Source organism: Triticum aestivum, chromosome 6D, assembly GCF_018294505.1.
Source record: "Triticum aestivum cultivar Chinese Spring chromosome 6D, IWGSC CS RefSeq v2.1, whole genome shotgun sequence".
Classification (NCBI taxonomy): domain Eukaryota; kingdom Viridiplantae; phylum Streptophyta; class Magnoliopsida; order Poales; family Poaceae; genus Triticum; species Triticum aestivum.
Window position 1 is genome coordinate 488,552,953 of NC_057811.1, and position 20,262 is coordinate 488,573,214.

Below are 20,262 nucleotides of genomic sequence, written 5' to 3' on the forward strand. Positions count from 1 at the left end.
AATTATAATTTGATTGCTGCCAAATGTGCTAGCAACCAGCAACCAGCCCTTGATTGCTCCTGAGAGCTGCACAATGTGATCGGGAACAGATAACAGGTAGACAAAGCCATGCTGCACCCCGATCTGATCACTTGATGGCGTAGAATCACAGGACAAGAATTAACCGATGTCAATTTAACCCGACATACAGCAACCCGCTACAACCCGTTACAAGTTACAGGACAGCATAATAACCACATAAACACAACAGGCAAGCACTGTCGAACGGATCTTTGGCATCTTCATCAGCAGTCTAGAGCAAAACCCTACCAATTCCTTATATGAACAAGCCTAGCCCAATCACGAAAGCCATCAGGTCGATGTCGACAGTCACACAGCTACAGAACTGATGGCGTACAACAATTCGCAACTGACACAATCCATCCATATAACATACCACAATCCGAGACGGCTTGAGAGAAAAATCAAAGAAACCATTTGCAAGCATTGCATCGGCCATTTCCACTCATCAGGGATCTATATGCTGTGGCAAGCAACAACTCATTGCATGAACAGGTCGACAAGTGATATGCCCCGCATCGATCTGTTCATCGCGGAGAGTAGAACCATCCACAGGGCAGCAATTCAACAACAGATATATAGAGATTGATCCATCATCCATCCGACACATCGACCCGCTACGAACGGAATTACCACACGACGGCATGATGATATATTCACATGAACACAAACAACAGGCATGGTAATGGCATACACACACACACACACAGAGAGACATACTACTAGTTCAATTAATTTAAACATGGCCGGCCAGCAGAAAAATCGACAGGATTTATTAGTCGGCCACGAGCGACGAGCAGCAGTTCACCAGATCTAGAGCAGAGGACGCGGACGGGGGGAGGAGTAAGGCGTACGCAAGCGATGGATGGGGGGAGGGAGCGGGTCACACGGGCGGGAGGGGAGGCCCCTGCTCCTGCCCCTCCTCCTTGCCGGCGGCGACGGCGGGGGCGGGGGCGGCGTCGAGCTGGGGCTGGTCGGAGGGGGCGGCGGCCGCGAGCATGAGGGCGTCGGCGTCGTCGTCGTCGTCGTCGGTGGAGAGGTTGATGCAGGAGCAGCGCTCGAGCGAGGCGAAGAAGGCGGAGGTGACGCCGGCGCCGAACCAGCTCGCCCAGCCCTGATCCATCGGCGGCGACGCGATCTGCTCGCTAGGGTTGGGTCAGCGGGGTGGGGGGATGGGAGACGGGGAGGCGACTAGGCTAGAGCAGAGAGGACTGCTGGAGGGGAGGGGAATGGGGATTTGGCGAGATCCACGGGATACTTCTCCCCAACCCCAACCCAAATACCAAATATAAAATCCATGAAGACCATACTAACTATGAAACATATCTTTTTGCGCAAAATTACATGAAGTACTATGTCATCGTCATAAATTTAAAAGGAAGTGAAGGCGTCATCGTCGGTCCGACCAAAGGGCGTGTGGTTTGTCACACGGATCTAATGTGCGAGGCACGCATTAGAGCACGCGTCAAGTGGAGGACGGTTGTGCCTCACCCTTTCGGAGCAAAAACCTCACACCTTGTGTGTCGGCTTGTCGCTCTCGGTCACGCCTCCTCCTCCATCGCCGCATGGCCTCGCCTTGTTGGCTCACTACACATGCCCGGTTCATCCTTCCCCCCGTGTGTTTGGTGGTGGTTCTTGGCACAATTGAAGAGAAAGTTGCGATCGCGATCCATCGAGTCTTTGGCGGCGACCTAGCGACAAGCGCCGGAGACCATCTTTCGAATTCGAGGTGGCCACTCGGACGTGGGGGTTTTGCAAGGTACATTTAGGAATAGCTTCTGAGATAGGTCCAAATTAATGTGTGGCGCATGGGAATATCTATTTATTTAGGGGATCATGGGGGGTTCTTTGACTTCTGAGTACTCCAATAAGTTTGATCCCTTTTTTTAGAAACACTCCATAAGTTAAGCTGGTTGAATTTGAGGCAATTCAGGCATGTTGGTCGCATGACAGCCCATCTACAAGCCTATTTGCGGCCCAGCTAAACACAAGCACAGATCTGATTAAGGCCCAGCAACAAATAACCAGTTCAGTTTCCACCCAAATTCAGAAACACTCCATAAGTCATGCATTTTATTAAAAACAACCGCTGGACACAATGGATCAGCATCTCCTTATTCTCATTTGCAAATGGCAGGAGCATCTGGAGTCGCAATTTATTTGAATGCACATGTGTGAACCATTTACAGGACGCGGGCTTCGTTTTTCAGTTTGTCAAGGAGCTCGTCGACCGACGAGAGGATCACCCCGGCTTTCCTCTTTGGCGGCTCGTCCACCCGGAGCACCTCCATGTCTGACCTGACATCGACGTCCAGGTCTGCAGGGGTGACTTTCTTGATCACCTTCGACTTCGCCTTCATTATGTTGGGCAGCGTCGCGTACCGAGGCTGGTTCAGTCTCAGATCAGTCCTGCAGAGCAGAAACCATGGCATGTGTAGCTCAGATGAAGCCACAGAAATGGGAGCCAAACCGTAGCTTGTCAGCGCTAGTTATGAGCATAAGAACTGAACATTTCAGTTATGAAAAAAAGCTTGAGTACTACTGTGCTTTTATGACCAATGAGCAGTCTACTGAAAATAAGAAACACAGACGTGTAACGGAGCATACGTGATCACTGCTGGTAAATCCAAGCAGATTGTCTCGGTTCCACCATCGACCTCTCGCTCAACAGTAGCTTTCTGCTTATCCTTGTCAATTATCACCTGAAAGAAAAAACCACCATTGACTACAATTTTCTGTTAAGCAGAGTCTTGAGAACCATTGGCATAGAAATCTGACAACAAAGATATAAGCACAGCACAGTAAAAGAGATGGTCAAGAACCAATTTTCTTTTTGGCTATGTTAAGGGAACAATTTTCTTATGTTTGCATCCTTTGTTGCTTCACTTTATTTGGCCCACAAAGATGAAACAAAATGTTGGCCCATGAAATGAAATTAAATGCTTCTAGGGAAGTGGGGTCAAATAAGAATTTGAAAACTGTGAGTCTGTGACAACGGCAAGTTCTTTCCTCACTAAAAATAGTTACTTCTAGTGCTCAGCTTGTGAGTGATAGAAGCCTTTTGGAACCAGGTCCAAAAGCACATGCTCCCCCCCCCCCCCCCCCCCCCCCACCCAAAAAAAACAGAGTTTTGCCTGGAGATTAACTACAAATACTTTGGCTGTGTAACAGAACCAATGCAGAACACTGAGAAATGTGCTTCCAACTTATACTATCTGTGGTACAGAGGAGAGCTGATTCCATGCAGTGATGACATAAACAAAGGCTCCTGCTCTCAGGTTTGAGCTTCCACCAGATGAGCAGCCGTGGTACTCATGCCATGAATGGTTCCTTGTGCTGTTGGACAGCGCCCCAGGCGAAATGCTTCTCTTTCTTCTGCGGCATGCTTGGCGCCTGCGAAATCATGTGTTTGTTTGCTAAAGGGGATGCACTCTCCAAGATATAAAGGAGGAGAGAAGCGAGAGCGATAGCAAAGGCAAAGTAGCTATTGAGTGCCATATTCAGGAGTCATGCAAACTTCTGGCCGAAGATCAAATCATTTGGAAACCTCCAGATGATGGCTGGCTAAAACTGAATTTTGTTTCCAGTTTCCTTGGCAATACAAAAGAAGCAGCATGGGGTGTGTTGCTGCGGTACATGAATGGGAAGGTTATTATCGTGGCATGGGGTATGATCAAACTCTGTGCTAGTGCAGAGGAAGCCGAAGCTCTGGCCTTCCTCGAAGCGGTTGGCAAGGTAGTGATATATAATGCCCCAGCGGTCTTGGAGAGTGATTGCAGCTTAGCGGTTGAAGCATTGAAGTGCAAGGTGAGTGATGTTTCTGCAATCAGAACCATTACTCAAGAAATAAAATTCCTTCTCCAGGAGCTCCCTCTTTTCATGGTGGAGAAAATTCATCGCAAAGTAAAAGGGTTAAGGTGTTGTGTGGTGGTATTTTGCAGGGTTCAGTCCCAACATGTGTGTTGGCTGAGGTTCTGTGTGAGCATAATCAACATATGTTTCAAGTTAAAATACGCAACATCAGTTTTAAAAATACATATTTCTAGAATCTAAATGCAATTAAAATCCATACTAGTACCCATTAGTTATTCAAATAGTAATAGAAGATGCATAAAGTTACAGTGCTTATTTGGACAAGAATGAGAAGATTAGGTGTTAACCAAAATGACCATGTGCAATGACAAAAACCTCCATGAAAAAAAAAACTCTCAATGAATGATCTTATTGGTGTCATACTGACATTGCTGATATCTGAAAAGAACAAACAACAACAAACCTTTGATGCGAAGGTACCCTGTGGCCAGTTGAGCAATGCAGCTAGCATTTGTCCTGTTTGGTTGCAATCATCATCAATTGCCTGTAATTACAGATGGAAGTAGAAGTTATGATTATGAACAGATACACTCCAAATCTAAACTTTCTGCACAATTCTTGTTGTCTGTCCTTTGTTCTCATTCTACATGACAAAACTTAGCGGTAAAGCCTCTGTAATTATTTCTTAGTGACAAGTTATTACAAAAGAGAACTTGCAAACAATCCAAGCAAACGCAACCATGTTAAACAAAGTAAACAACTAAGTCAGCAGGAAGAAAACAAACGCAGACATCCATGCCCTTCAGGCAATCACAAAAACATTTCGAGCAATAGTTTTATCCCTAAAATCCCTTAAGAGAAATAAACACTCCAAATGTAGTTTGACCCCAAAACAGTAGAAGAAACATTTCAATTTGAGCAATAGAGTGGTTTACGCATGATTGACAATCACATCACTGGAGTGTTATATATTTCCCTGTTATCCTGTCTAATGAACAGACAGTGAAATAGACATGTATAATTCCACGAAAACCCCCAGAAAGATAAGAGAATTGTTCTGTCTTGAACATCTGAGATACAACTGGCATATCTAAGTAACATCCCCCACCTTTCCTGTCGAAAATAGTACTACGAATTACATACCGTGCAGAATGTGAAATGAGAACACTTTCATCCTGTATTTTACAGCTACACTAGCTGAGTAGATCAACAAGAAGCTGGTAATTGAGCTGGTTTCTGTTCAACTCTGTTTTCGACAAAATTATCGTTTAACTTCAAGCAGTGAAGCCAAGGATTCAGGTGTTATATAAGCAGTGGATGTGATGATTCTTGAGCATGTTGTGTCCATAAGATTTGGTCTCAGTTCTGAACTTTGTTCCAGCTAACACTTCAGAGTTTCAGAGACATGGAAGAGCAGGCAAAGCTGACTGAATCAAGGTGAAATCTTGGGCGGTGGCGGCGCGGGACTAGGGACTACCTGCTTGCCGAGGATGAGGAGGCCGGGGCTCTCCTGGAGCGCGAGGGCGCGGAGGATCTTGGCGACGGCGAGCGGGAGGAGCGGGCGGGCGGGGTCGGGGTCGTGGAGGACGTGGACGGCGCGGTCGGCGCCCATGGCGAGCGCGGTGCGGAGCGTGTCGGCGGCCTGCGCGGGGCCGACGGTGGCGGCGACGACCTCGGAGGCAGCGCCGGCCTCGCGCAGCCGCAGCGCCTCCTCCACGGCGATCTCGCAGAAGGGGTTCATGGACATCTTGACGCTGCCCGTGTCCACGGCCGTCCGGTCCGGCCGGACCCGCACCTTCACCGCGTAGTCCACCACCCGCTTCACCGCCACCAGGATCTTCATCCCGCCGCCGCCGGCAATGGCGATGGCGATGCGCTCTGCTCGGTGTCAACCAGTACCGGCACTTGTCCCGGTTTCCGATCCCAGTGCCCTAGGCCCGAGCAGAGGAGATCGGCAGTCCGTCTTGGGGTCGGAGGCCACGGCGAGCTGTCGCGGCGGCGGACCGGCGGTGGAGGGGAGGAGAGTTGGGGGAGAGCATCCAAGCAAGCGGTTGCGAGTTGTATCGTCTCACTACTACTGCTGCTGAGTCATCAGTGCTCACCCACAAATCTCAACACACCCTTGTGTGGCACTCTCATCACTCCAACTTGATTTCAGACTCTTAATTTAATTTCTGATCAAAGACTTTGGATACAAAAGTGAACCAACATTTTGATTTTTGTATGGTTAGAAGGATAACAGTATCTCAGCCCATCATGGTTCAAGTCTTAGACTTGACATTAATTAATGCTTGTAATATTCCTATATTTTATTTCAGGCTTGCAGCAATATTTGTTCATTGGGAGAAGACGTTCTCGTCGACTGTGAGGCATCTGTGGTGACTTCGTAATTTTTCAAGATGCTATGCCGACTCAGTCTCTTAGATGCTCATAAGATAGGATGTGTGTGCCTGCATTTATAAGGGTGTGAGCGACTTTGATTATAGTATGTTAGAGAAAAAACGGTGATGCATCATGCAATATCAGTCTATGGAAAGATATGCAAAACAAATTCTTCGATCGATGATGGTGGTTGTTCTTTATTTTCCCTCTTATTCTTATTTTTTTTGATAGCCCAGCAATAGCCGGGTTAGAGGTAAGGTTTTCGTTTCTCCGGTTATTAGCAAAGTCCATGTTCAGTCATTACCTTTAACCAGCAAAGGCCGCGCGTTGTAATGAGAAAAAAATTATAATCTTTGATGACTATAATCACATTTTGCTGCATCACCAAGATACACTATCACTCTCTTTCTCATTACGTGTGCAGCATAGGTGGGGGATTTTCAACCATATTTTTTCCATCCGCTACCGTCTGGGCCGGCCCAGGTTGGAGGAATTCCCTTATCTAAAACGTATTTTCCCACCTGCTACCGCATGGGCCGGCCCAGGTTGGAGGATTCCTTTATGTAAAACGTATTTTTCCAACCGCTACTCCGTGGGGTATCCTATTTGGCGCGTAGCGACTACCCTGCTTTCAATCCTGTTTTGGACCGCCCTATTTCTGGATTTCTTCCTCATCTGTTTTGGGAAGGTTTTAGAACCTTCCTGGAACCGGGTCCTTTTTCTTCTTCCGTTTTTTTCTTTTTCGTCTTTCTTTTATGTCCTATTCTTTTTTTATTCTATTTCCTTTTTTCCAACATCGTTTCAAACTTGCAAATATTTTCTTGAAATCGTGAACAATTTCTAAAAATCATGAACAGTTTTTAAACTCATAAACATATTTGAAATCATGAACATTTTTATAAATTTGTGATTTTTTTAAAAAAATCATGATTTTTTTGAATTCATGAATATTTTATACTATTTACAAATATTTTTATAAAACATTGAGTCTTTATTGAGAACAATTAAAGACTCTGCGGCCATGACATATAAATACCTCTGTTTGGGCGCCGATAGTTTAGTATGCACACGTATACCAGCAGTGCTCGAAGATTATTTATTTATTTATTTTATTAGAGCAACTTCAATGGGGTGACCCAAATGGACACGGATTTTATCTTTTTTGTCCGTTTGTGTCTCATGCCGCGGACACGCGCGGACGGAGGATGCATCCAACGTGAGACACAAATGCGGACATGCACCGAGGGAGCAACACCAGTCAAGCACCCGCTCTGCACGGGCCCCGTCTCGCCGGCGCCGTCGCCATGCCCCTCCTCGCGCCGCCTGTGCCGGTGCAGGACGCGAGCTCCAGCCGCGGCCGCATGACGCGAGCTCCATCGCCGCTGAGATGGAGCACAAAAAGGAGAAGGCAAAATGCATTGCAAAAGGGCTGAATCTTGGAGCAATAGCAGGTTAGCAACAAGAAAAGAGAGATAACTTTGTGGCGGCACTACCTCGGAGCGGCACGTCAAGGACCTGGCCTGCGAGGAGGCTCTTGGCGTCGGGCATGCGGTTGAGCGCCAGTATCGTCTCCTTCGTGGTCCTGTACTCCTCCGCAATCCCGGCGACGCAGCTCCCAGCAGGCGCACGACGAGCTCCCCTCCGACGGGGTCGCAGCTGCAGGGCAGCGACACCTAGAGCTCCAGCCGCACGACGCGAGATCCAGCTGATGGGGAACGTAGTAATTTCAAAAAAATTCTACGCACACGCAAGATCATGGTGATGCATAGCAACGAGAGAGGAGAGTGTAGTCCACGTACCCTCGTAGACCGAAAGCGGAAGCGTTAGCACAACGCGGTTGATGTAGTCGTACGTCTTCATGATCCGACTGATCAAGTACCGAACGCACGGCACCTCCGAGTTCAGCACACGTTCAGCTCGATGACGTCCCTCGAACTCCGATCCAGCCGAGCTTTGAGGGAGAGTTCCGTCAGCATGACGGCGTGGTGACGATGATGATGTTCTACCGACGCAGGGCTTCGCCTAAGCACCGCTACGATATTATCGAGGTGGATTATGGTGGAGGGAGGCACCGCACATGGCTAAGAGATCAAGAGATCAATTGTTGTGTCTATGGGGTGCCCCCCTGCCCCCGTATATAAAGGAGCAAGGGGGAGGCGGCTGACCAAGGAGGAGGGCGCGCCAAGGGGGGAGTCCTACTCCCACCGGGAGTAGGACTCCTCCTTTCCTTGTTGGAGTAGGAGAGAAGGAAAGAGGGGGAGAGGGAGAAGGAAAAGGGGGCTGCACCCCTTGTCCAATTCGGACCAGAGGGGGGGTGCGTGCCTCCTTCCTTTTGGCCTCTCTCCTCTATTCCCGTATGGCCCAATAAGGGCCAATACTTCTCCCCGGCGAATTCCCGTAACTCTCCGGTACTCCGATAAATACCCGAATCACTAGGAACCTTTCCGAAGTCCGAATATAGTTGTCCAATATATCGATCTTTACGTCTCGGCCATTTCGAGACTCCTCGTCATGTCCCTGATCTCATCCGGGACTCCGAACTCCTTTGGTACATCAAAACACATAAACTCATAATATAACCGTCATCTAACTTTAAGCGTGCGGACCCTACGGGTTCGAGAACTATGTAGACATGACCGAGACACGTCTCCGGTCAATACCAATAGCGGAACCTGGATGCTCATATTGGCTCCCACATATTGTACGAAGATCTTTATCGGTCAAACCGCATAACAACATACGTTGTTCCCTTTATCATCGGTATGTTACTTGCCCGAGATTCGATCGTCGGTATCTCAATACCTAGTTCAATCTCATTACCGGCAAGTCCCTTTTACTCATAATACATCATCCCGCAACTAGCTCATTAGTTGCAATGCTTGCAAGGCTTATAGTGATGTGCATTATCGAGTGGGCCCAGAGATACCTCTCGGACAATCGGAGTGACAAATCATAATCTCGAAATACGCCAACCCAACAAGTACCTTCGGAGACACCTGTAGAGCACCTTTATAATCACGCAGTTACGTTGTGACGTTTGGTAGCACATAAAGTGTTCCTCCGGTAAACAGGAGTTGCATAATCTCATAGTCATAGGAACATGTATAAGTCATGAAGAAAGCAATAGCAACATACTAAACGATCGTGTGCTAAGCTAACGGAATGGGTCAAGTCAATCACATCATTCTCCTAATGATATGATCCGTTAATCAAATGACAACTCATGTCTATGGCTAGGAAACATAACCATCTTTGATCAACGAGCTAGTCAAGTAGAGGCATACTAGTGACACTCTGTTTGTCTATGTATTCACACATGTATCATGTTTCCGGTTAATACAATTCTAGCATGAATAATAAACATTTATCATGATATAAGGAAATAAACAATAACTTTACTATTGCCTCTAGGGCATATTTCCTTCAGTCTCCCACTTGCACTAGAGTCAATAATCTAGTTCACATCTTTATGTGGTTAACACCCATAGTTCACATCGATATGTGACCAACACCCAAAGGGTTTACTAGAGTCAGTAATCTAGTTTACATCGCTATGTGATTAACACCCAAAGAGTACTAAGGTGTGATCATGATTTGCTTGTGAGATAATTTTAGTCAACGGGTCTGTCACATTCAGATCCGTAAGTATTTTGCAAATTCTATGTCTACAATGCTCTGCACGGAGTTACTCTAGCTAATTGCTCCCACTTTCAATATGTATCCAGATTGAGACTTAGAGTCATCTGGATCAGTGTCAAAAACTTGCATCGACGTAACCCTTTACGACGAACCTTTTGTCACCTCCATAATCGAGAAACATATCCTTATTACACTAAGGATAATTTTGACCGCTGTCCAGTGATCTACTCCTAGATCACTATTGTACTCCCTTGCCAAAATCAGTGTAGGGTATACAATAGATCTGGTACACAGCATGGCATACTTTATAGAACCTATGGCCAAGGCGTAGGAAATGATTTTCATTCTCTTTCTATCTTCTGCCGTGGTCGGGCTTTGAGTCTTACTCAATTTCACACCTTGTAACACAGGCAAGAACTCTTTCTTTGACTGTTCCATTTTGAACTACTTCAAAATCTTGTTAAGGTATGTACTCATTGAAAAAACTTATCAAGCGTCTTGATCTATCTCTATAGATCTTGTTGCTCAATATGTAAGCAGCTTCACCGAGGTCTTTCTTTGAAAAACTCCTTTCTAACACTCCTTTATGCTTTGCAGAATAATTCTACATTATTTCCGATCAACAATATGTCATTCACATATACTTATCAGAAATGCTGTAGTGCTCCCACTCACTTTCTTGTAAATACAGGCTTCACCGCAAGTCTGTATAAAACTATGTCCTTTGATCAACTTATCAAAGCGTATATTCCAACTCCGAGATACTTGCACCAGTCCATAGATGGATCGCTGGAGCTTGCTGTTGGGGAACGTAGTAATTTCAAAAAATTTCCTACGCACACGCAAGATCATGGTGATGCATAGCAACGAGAGGGGAAAGTGTTGTCCACGTACCCTCGTAGACCGAAAGCGGAAGCGTTAACACAACGCGGTTGATGTAGTCGTACGTCTTCACGATCCGACCGATCAAGTACCGAACGCACGGCACCTCCGAGTTCAGCACACGTTCAGCTCGATGACGTCCCTCGAACTCCGATCCAGCCGAGTGTTGAGGGAGAGTTTCGTCAGCACGATGGCGTGGTGACGATGATGATGTTCTACCGACGCAGGGCTTCGCCTAAGCACCGCTACGATATTATCGAGGTGTAATATGGTGGAGGGGGGCACCGCACACGGCTAAGAGATCAATAGATCAATTGTTGTGTCTATGGGGTGCCCCCCTGCCCCCGTATATAAAGGAGCAAAGGGGGAGAGGTGCGGCCAGCCTTGGGGCGCGCCAGGAGGAGTCCTACTCCCACCGGGAGTAGGAGTCCCCCCTTTTCCTAGTTGGATTAGGACTTGGGAGGGGGGAAAGAGAAGAGGGAGAAGAAGGAAGGGGGACGCCGCCCCCTTCTCCTTGTCCTATTCGGACTAGGGGGGAGGGGCGCGCGGCCCAGCCCTAGCCGCCTCTCCTCTCTTCCACCTAGGCCCACTAAGGCCCATTATGTTGCCGGGGTTTTCCGGTAACCTCCCGGTACTCCGGTAAAATCCTGATTTCACCCGGAACACTTCCGATATCCAAACATAGGCTTCCAATATATCAATCTTTATGTCTCGACCATTTCGAGACTCCTCGTCATGTCCGTGATCACATCTGGGACTCCAAACAACCTTCGGTACATCAAAACATATAAACTCATAATATAACTGTCATCGAAACGTTCAGCGCGCGGACCCTACGGGTTCGAGAACTATGTAGACATGACCGAGACACGTCTCCGGTCAATAACCAATAGCGGAACCTGGATGCTCATATTGGCTCCCACATATTCTACGAAGATCTTTATCGGTCAGACCGCATAACAACATACGTTGTTCCCTTTGTCATCGGTATGTTACTAGCCCGAGATTCGATCGTCGGTATCTCAATACCTAGTTCAATCTCGTTACCGGCAAGTGTTCTGTAATACATCATCTCGCAACAAACTCATTAGTTGCAATGCTTGCAAGGCTTAAGTGATGTGTATTACCGAGAGGGCCCAGAGATACCTCTCCGACAATCGGAGTGACAAATCCTAATCTCGAAATACGTCAACCCAACAAGTACCTTCGGAGACACCTGTAGAGCACCTTTATAATCACCCAGTTACGTTGTGACGTTTGGTAGCACACAAAGTGTTCCTCCGGTAAACGGGAGTTGCATAATTTCATAGTCATAGGAACATGTATAAGTCATGAAGAAAGCAATAGCAACATACTAAACGATCGAGTGCTAAGCTAACGGAATGGGTCAGGTCAATCACATCATTCTCCTAATGATATGATCCCGTTAATCAAATGACAACTCATGTCTATGGCTAGGAAACATAACCATCTTTGATCAACGAGCTAGTCAAGTAGAGGCATACTAGTGACACTCTGTTTGTCTATGTATTCACACATGTATCATGTTTCCGGTTAATACAATTCTAGCATGAATAATAAACATTTATCATGATATAAGGAAATAAATAATAACTTTATTATTGCCTCTAGGGCATATTTCCTTCAGTCTCCCACTTGCAGTAGAGTCAATAATCTAGTTCACATCGCCATGTGATTTAACATCAATAGTTCACATCACCATGTGATTAACACCCATAGTTCACATCGTCATGTGACCAACACCCAAAGGATTTACTAGAGTCAATAATCTAGTTCACATCGCTATGTGATTAACATCCAAAGAGTACTAAGGTGTGATCATGTTTTGCTTGTGAGATAATTTTAGTCAACGGGTCTGTCACATTCAGATCCATAAGTATTTTGCAAATTTCTATGTCTACAATGCTCTGCACGGAGCTACTCTAGCTAATTGCTCCCACTTTCAATATGTATCCAGATTGAGACTTAGAGTCATCTAGATTAGTGTCAAAACTTGCATCGATGTAACCCTTTACGACGAACCTTTTGTCACTTCCATAATCGAGAAACATATCCTTATTCCACTAAGGATAATTTTAACCACTGTCCAGTGATCTACTCCTAGATCACTATTGTACTCCCTTGCCAAAATCAGTGTAGGGTATACAATAGATCTGGTACACAGCATGGCATACTTTATAGAACCTATGGCCGAGGCATAGGGAATTTTATTCTCTTTCTATCTTCTGCCGTGGTCGGGCTTTGAGTCTTACTCAATTTCACACCTTGTAACACAGGCAAGAACTCTTTCTTTGACTGTTCCATTTTGAACTACTTCAAAATCTTGTTAAGGTATGTACTCATTGAAAAAACTTATCAAGCGTCTTGATCTATCTCTATAGATCTTGATGCTCAATATGTAAGCAGCTTCACCGAGGTCTTTCTTTGAAAAACTCCTTTCAAACACTCCTTTATGCTTTGCAGAATAATTCTACATTATTTCCGATCAACAATATGTCATTCACATATACTTATCAGAAATGCTGTAGTGCTCCCACTCACTTTCTTGTAAATACAGGCTTCACCGCAAGTCTATATAAAACTATATGCTTTGATCAACTTATCAAAGCGTATATTCCAACTCCGAGATGCTTGCACCTGTCCATAGATGGATCGCTGGAGCTTGCATATTTTGTTACCACTTTTAGGATTGACAAAACCTTCTGGTTGCATCATATACAACTCTTCTTTAATAAATCCATTAAAGAATGCAGTTTTGTTTATCCATTTGGCAGATTTCATAAAATGCGGCAATTGTTAACATGATTCGGACAGACTTAAGCATAGATACGAGTGAGAAACTCTCATCGTAGTCAACACCTTGAACTTGTCGAAAACCTTTTGCGACAATTCTAGCTTTGTAGATAGTAACACTACTATCAGCGTCCGTCTTCCTCTTGAAGATCCATTTAATCTCAATAGCTCGCCGATCATTGGGCAAGTCAATCAAAGTCCATACTTTGTTCTCATACATGGATCCCATCTCAGATTTCATGGCCTCAAGCCATTTTGCGGAATCTGGGCTTATCATTGCTTCCTCATAGTTTGTAGGTTCGTCATGGTCAAGTAACATGACCTCCAGAACTGGATTACCGTACCACTCTGGTGCGGATTTCATTCTTGGTTGACCTACGAGGTTCGGTAGTAACTTGATCTTGAAGTTACATGATCATCATCATTAACTTCCTCACTAATTGGTGTAGGAGTCACAGGAACAGATTTCTGTGATGAACTACTTTCCAATAATGGAGCAGGTACAGTTACCTCATCAAGTTCTACTTTCCTCCCATTCACTTCTTTCGAGAGAAACTCCTTCTCCAGAAAGATTCCGAATTTAGCAACAAAAGTCTTGCCTTCGGATCTGTGATAGAAGGTGTACCCAACAGTCTCCTTTGGGTATCCTATGAAGACACATTTCTCTGGTTTGGGTTCGAGCTTATCAGGTTGAAGTTTTTGCACATAAGCATCACAACCCCAAACTTTAAGAAACGACAACTTTGGTTTCTTGCCAAACCACAGTTCATATTGTGTCGTCTCAACGGACTTAGACGGTGCCCTTTTTAACGTGGATGCAGTTGTCTTTAATGCATAACCCCAAAACGATAGTGGTAAATCGGTAAGAGACATCATAGATTGCACCATATCTAATAAAGTACGGTTACGATGTTCGGACACACCATTACACTGTGGTGTTCCAAGTGGCGCGAGCAGTGAAACTATTTCACATTATTTTAACTGAAGACCAAACTCGTAACTCAAATACTCTTCTCCAGGATTAGATCGTAAAAACTTTATTTTCTTGTTACGATGATTTTCCACTTCACTCTGAAATTATATGAACTTTTCAAATGTTTCAGACTTCTGTTTCATTAAGTAGATATACCCATATCTGCTCAAATCATCTGTGAAGGTCAGAAAATAATGATACCCGCTACGAGCCTCAATATTCATCGGACCACATACATCAGTATGTATGATTTCCAACAAATCTGTTGCTTGCTCCATTGTTCCGGAGAACGGCGTTTTAGTCATCTTGCCCAAGAGGCATGGTTCACAAGCATCAAGTGATTCATAATCAAGTGATTCCAAAATCCCATTAGCATGGAGTTTCTTCATGCGCTTTACATCAATATGACCTAAACGGCAGTGCCACAAATAAGTTGCACTATCATTATTAACTTTGCATCTTTTGGCTTCAATATTATGAATATGTGTATCACTACGATCGAGATCCAACAAACCATTTTCATTGGGTGTATGACCATAGAAGGTTTTATTCATGTAAATAGAACAACAATTATTCTCTAACTTAAATGAATAACCGTATTGCAATAAACATGATCAAATCATATTCATGCTCAGCGCAAACACCAAATAACACTTATTTAGGTTCAACACTAATCCCGAAAGTATAGGGAGTGTGCGATGATGACCATATCAATCTTGGAACCACTTCCAAAACACATCGTCACTTCATCCTTAACTAGTTTCTGTTCATTATGCAACTCCCGTTTCGAGTTACTACTCTTTAGCAACTGAACCAGTATCAAATACCGAGGGGTTGCTACGAACACTAGTAAAATACACATCAATAATCTGTATATCAAATATACATTTGTTCACTTTGCCATCCTTCTTATCCACCAAATACTTGGGGCAGTTCCGCTTCCAGTGATCAGTCCCTTTGCAGTAGAAGCACTAAGTCTCAGGCTTAGGTCCAGACTTGGGCTTCTTCACTTGAGCAGCAACTTACTTGTCGTTCTTCTTGAAGTTCCCCTTCTATCCCTTTGCCCTTTTCTTAAAACTAGTGGTCTTGTTAACCATCAACACTTGATGCTCTTTCTTGATTTCTACCTTCGTCGATTTCAGCATCGCGAAGAGCTCGGGAATTACTTTCGTCATCCCTTGCATACTATAGTTCATCACGAAGTTCTACTAACTTGGTGATGGTGACTAGAGAATTCTGTCAATCACTATTTTATCTGGAAGATTAACTCCCACTTGATTTAAGCGATTATATTACCCAGACAATCTGAGCACATGCTCACTGCTTGAACTATTCTCCTCCATCTTTTAGCTATAGAACTTGTTGGAGACTTCATATCTCTCAACTCGGGTATTTGCTTGAAATATTAACTTCAACTCCTGGAACATCTCATATGGTCCATGACGTTCAAAACGTCTTTGAAGTCCCGATTCTAAGCCGTTAAGCATGGTGCACTGAACTATCAAGTAGTCATCATATAGAGCTAGCCAAACGTTCATAACGTCTGCATCTGCTCCTGCAATAGGTCTGTCACCTAGCGATGCATCAAGGACATAATTCTTCTGTGCAGCAATGAGGATAATCCTCAGATCACGGATCCAATCCGCATCTTTGCTACTAACATCTTTCAACATAATTTTCTCTAGGAACATATCAAAAATAAACACAGGGAAGCAACAACGCGAGCTATTGATCTACAACATAATTTGCAAAAATACTATCAGGACTAAGTTCATGATAAATTTAAGTTCAATTAATCATATTACTTAAGTCCCACTTAGATAGACATCCCTCTAATCCTCTAAGTGATCATGTGATCCATATCAACTAAACCATGTCCGATCATCACGTGAGATGGAGTACTTTCAACAGTGAACATCACTATGTTGATCATATCTACTATATGATTCACGCTCGACCTTGCGGTCTCCGTGTTCCGAGGCCATATCTGTTATATGCTAGGCTCGTCAAGCTTAACCTGAGTATTCCGCGTGTGCAACTGTTTTGCACCCGTTGTATTTGAACGTAGAGCCTATCATACCCGATCATCACGTGGTGTCTCAGCACGAAGAACTTTCGCAACGGTGCATACTCAGGGAGAACACTTGTACCTTTATAATTAATGAGAGATTATCTTATAAAGCTACCGTCGAACTAAGCAAAATAAGATGTATAAAAGATAAACATCACATGCAATCAATATAAGTGATATGATATGGCCATCATCATCTTGTGCTTGTGATCTCCATCTCCGAAGCATCGTCATGATTTCCATCGTCACCGGCATGATACCATGATCTCCATCATCTTGATCTATATCAATGTGTCGTCACATGGTCGTCTCGCCAACTATTGCTCTTGCAACTATTATCGCATAGCGATAAAGTAAAGCAATTATTTGGCGCTTGCATCTTATGCAATAAAGAGACAACCATAAGGCTTCTGCCAGTTGCCGATAACTTCAACAAAACATGATCATCTTATACAACAACTTATATCTCATCACGTCTTGACCATGTCACATCACAACATGCCCTGCAAAAACAAGTTAGACGTCCTCTACTTTGTTGTTGCAAGTTTTGCGTGGCTGCTACGGGCTGAGCAAGAACCGTTCTTACCTACGCATCAAAACCACAACGATAGTTTGTCAAGTTGGTGCTGTTTTAACCTTCGCAAGGACCAGGCGTAGTCACACTCGGTTCAACTAAAGTTGGAGAAACTGACACCCGCTAGTCACCTGTGTGCATAGCATAGCGGTAAAACCAGTCTCGCATAAGCGTACGCGTAATGTCGGTCCGGGCCGCTTCATCCAACAATACCGCTGAACCAAAGTATGACATGCTGGTAAGCAGTATGACTTATATCGCCCACAACTCACTTGTGTTCTACTCGTGCATATGACATCTACACTCTGTTTGTCTATGTATTCACACATGTATCATGTTTCCGGTTAATACAATTCTAGCATGAATAATAAACATTTATCATGATATAAGGAAATAAATAATAACTTTATTATTGCCTCTAGGGCATATTTCCTTCACCAGCCACCGTCGCCACACGACGCGAGATCCAGCCGCCGTCGCCGCACGACGCGAGATCCAACCGCCGCCGCACGGCGTGAGATCCAGCTGCCGCCGTGGCCAGTGACCCGAGGCCTCGCCGGCAAGGACGACGGAGGAGGCGGAGGCCTCGCCGTCGAGGACGGCAGCTCGTGGCGGCGCTCGGCTGGGTGGGGATCTCGGTTGCAGTTCCCGGTCGAGCGGCCCGTGCTGTGTCGCTGACTAATAGGACCAGGGCAGACACGGGAGGGTAGCAGCGGACGAGAGCGGACGAGGGGAGCGCCCGCTTTTGTCCTTCGTGGACCCATTTGTGGCCCAAATTTGGGCTCAGTTTGGGTCGCGGCGGATGACAAACGGACAGCAGGCGGACATGCGTGTCCGTTTGGGTCGCCCCGTTGGGCTAAGTTTTCTATCCGGATAACCCAAACGGACAAAATGGGTCGCCCTATTGGAGTTGCTCTTAGTCTTAGGCATCCAAACATATATGTTTCCACCATGTGTCCTGGCCTATGTAGTTATAATGAGTATGTCAAAAACACAAACAGATGGAAATCTAACTTCAAGAAGAAAAAAAATATAGAACCAAACCCGTCAATCCTATACATGTAACTTCATCCAAAAGATTATAACCATAAAAAAACCTTCATCAAGAAGAAAATAAAATGTAGAACCAAACCCGTCAATCGTGTGCATGCAGCGGCGAGAATCAAGCGATTTAATCCGCGCTGAATTAATTCTTCTTTCCTCAATGTGTGGTTTGCACGGCGAGAATCAAGCGGATTCCAGCATGTCTGGGCACCAGCTGTCTCGCGCGCAGGCGACGCGTGTGTGTCTGGCCCTGGCACCGTTATTCCCTCCAACCTTATCTTCTCAGAGCATTTCTAACCGATCTTGCAACCGAACGACCCGTGAAACTCCCGTAAACGAAATTTATGAGACGACATACAGAAATTAAACTAGTTCATACTACACGGCGTTCTACTTCTAATAGTCCATACTTGTTCTATGCATCGGCACTGGGGCCGGAGTCGCCATTGTCACCCTCATCGTCGGAGCCGTCCTTGCATGGCAGGGGCTTGTTGCTGTGGAGGGTGTGGTAGATCAGGGTGCTGGAAAGCATCTGCTGGAGTTGGCAGGCGCACGGCCGCAGCTGCATCTTCAGCGGCGGCCTCCCTCGCCGGCCACTACGTGGTCTCGGCCGCCCGGAGTCGCTGGAAGGATGAGTCGAAGAACCTCCCGAGGCGCCAGAAAGTCGCCCACGCCCGCGAGCCGGCGCTGCGGGACTTCGTGCCACGGGTGCACGCCGCCTCCCTTTGCTTGTCTGACACGGGAGGGAGAAGGGAGGAGCTGCCAGCCTCGTCGTCGTTGCGACGCTTGCGGCCGACGAACCCACTGTGCCTGCCGAAACCCCCACCGCAGGCATGCCTTGCACCCGCTGACGCCATTGCCGCCAAGATCCCGTGGTCGGAGGCGCCGAAAATCGCAGCCGGAGGGGTGGATTTTGCGGCGGAGATGGATGCGGGGAATGCCGGATAGGAATCCTAAAATCACCCCATGCCCCGCAAATATACCGGAAAGCCGGTCGGTTTACGGGCCGCATGTAAAAAAAAAGGGGCGAGCCTCGTTTGCAAGATCTGCGCGGGCCGTTTTTTTGGGCCATCCCGCATAATGTTTGAGAAAGCGCAGTTCGCCGGAGTTACATGGGGTCTGCTAGAGATGCTCTCAGCCCGCCCTCATCTTTCTCCACGTCCCCTGATTCCCTTCCTCTCTTCTCAGTGCCCGATCCACCTCTGCATCCTCGCGCATGCTGCCATACAGCGGAGCTCTAGCACCTCCCCGCAGCGCACCTCTCCTCCTCCCTCCTTTCACTTTCTCTTTCTCCCCCGCCTCTTAGTTCTTTCTTTTTTCCCTGGCCATGAGCAGTAGTACGCAAGGAGCCTCATCGCTGCCGCCACCACACCACGACCACGGACGTCGTCGCGCCGCCGCCACCGCCTTCGAGTTCGCCGGCGGCCGCTCAGATCAGCGGGATATGTATCCCCAAGCCGCCGGCGTCCATCCTCCGGCCCGGATCTAGCTTTTCCACGCCCTTCGGCCTCCCCTGCGACCGGCGCCACCATCCTCCACTCTGACTCGTCTACATGCATGAGGACAACGATGACAGGGCCCCCATCGACCGTCCGGGCCATCCCTCGGACTCGTTCGCGTGGGCCGTCGCGCGGGCAAGCCAGTCCTCGCCGGTGGGAACGATGGCGACCGGGACAACTCTTAGTGTTCGCTCTTTATCATCAAAATGGATTCTATTGTTCTTGTTAAACTTATTCAGACGAAGAGAGTTGATAGATCGGTTTACTCCTCTCTTATGAGGGAAATTAGACACCTTATGAGTCTTTGTGATTCTTGTATTACTCATGTATCTCGCTTTTAGAATAAGGTTAGCAATATTCTAGCTAAATTTGCTCGTACTGAAGGAAGAACCATGACTTGGTTGGGTTCTGGTCCCAATGTTTCTTTACAGCTAGCTGTTGATGATTGTAAGGACAGTATGAGTTGAGTAATACAAGTCTTTCACCCGGAAAAAAAAAACGTGCATTGCAC

The 20,262-nt window shown here is 46.1% G+C and overlaps 2 protein-coding genes across 2 annotated transcripts; both read right to left on the reverse strand.

The window, feature by feature from the left end:
• Positions 1-623: 623 nt before the first annotated feature.
• On the reverse strand, positions 624-1,324 carry LOC123142232 (uncharacterized). The gene has a single exon (XM_044561225.1). It carries the CDS (start codon positions 1,181-1,183, stop codon positions 944-946), a length of 240 nt encoding a protein of 79 aa, XP_044417160.1. The 5' UTR covers positions 1,184-1,324; the 3' UTR covers positions 624-943.
• A 781-nt stretch (positions 1,325-2,105) lies between these two features.
• LOC123146288 (electron transfer flavoprotein subunit beta, mitochondrial) lies at positions 2,106-5,976 on the reverse strand. Its single transcript, XM_044565914.1, has 4 exons — positions 5,351-5,976; positions 4,337-4,417; positions 2,668-2,762; positions 2,106-2,469 (listed from the first exon to the last, which is right to left on the reverse strand). Exons 1-4 carry the CDS (start codon positions 5,714-5,716, stop codon positions 2,244-2,246), a joined length of 768 nt encoding a protein of 255 aa, XP_044421849.1. The 5' UTR covers positions 5,717-5,976; the 3' UTR covers positions 2,106-2,243.
• Between the last annotated feature and the right edge of the window lie 14,286 nt (positions 5,977-20,262).

Excerpts from the sequence above, each read along its gene's own strand:
- LOC123146288 (XM_044565914.1), bottom strand. The coding sequence starts at position 5,716 with ATGAAGATCCTGGTGGCGGTGAAGCGGGTGGTGGACTACGCGGTGAAG. Across the intron at positions 2,763-4,336 it reads AGGGTACCTTCGCATCAAAG|GTGATAATTGACAAGGATAA; the intron begins GTTTGTTGTTGT and ends TTTTTCTTTCAG. Across the intron at positions 2,470-2,667 it reads GATTTACCAGCAGTGATCAC|GACTGATCTGAGACTGAACC; the intron begins GTATGCTCCGTT and ends TCTGCTCTGCAG.
- LOC123142232 (XM_044561225.1), bottom strand. The coding sequence starts at position 1,183 with ATGGATCAGGGCTGGGCGAGCTGGTTCGGCGCCGGCGTCACCTCCGCC.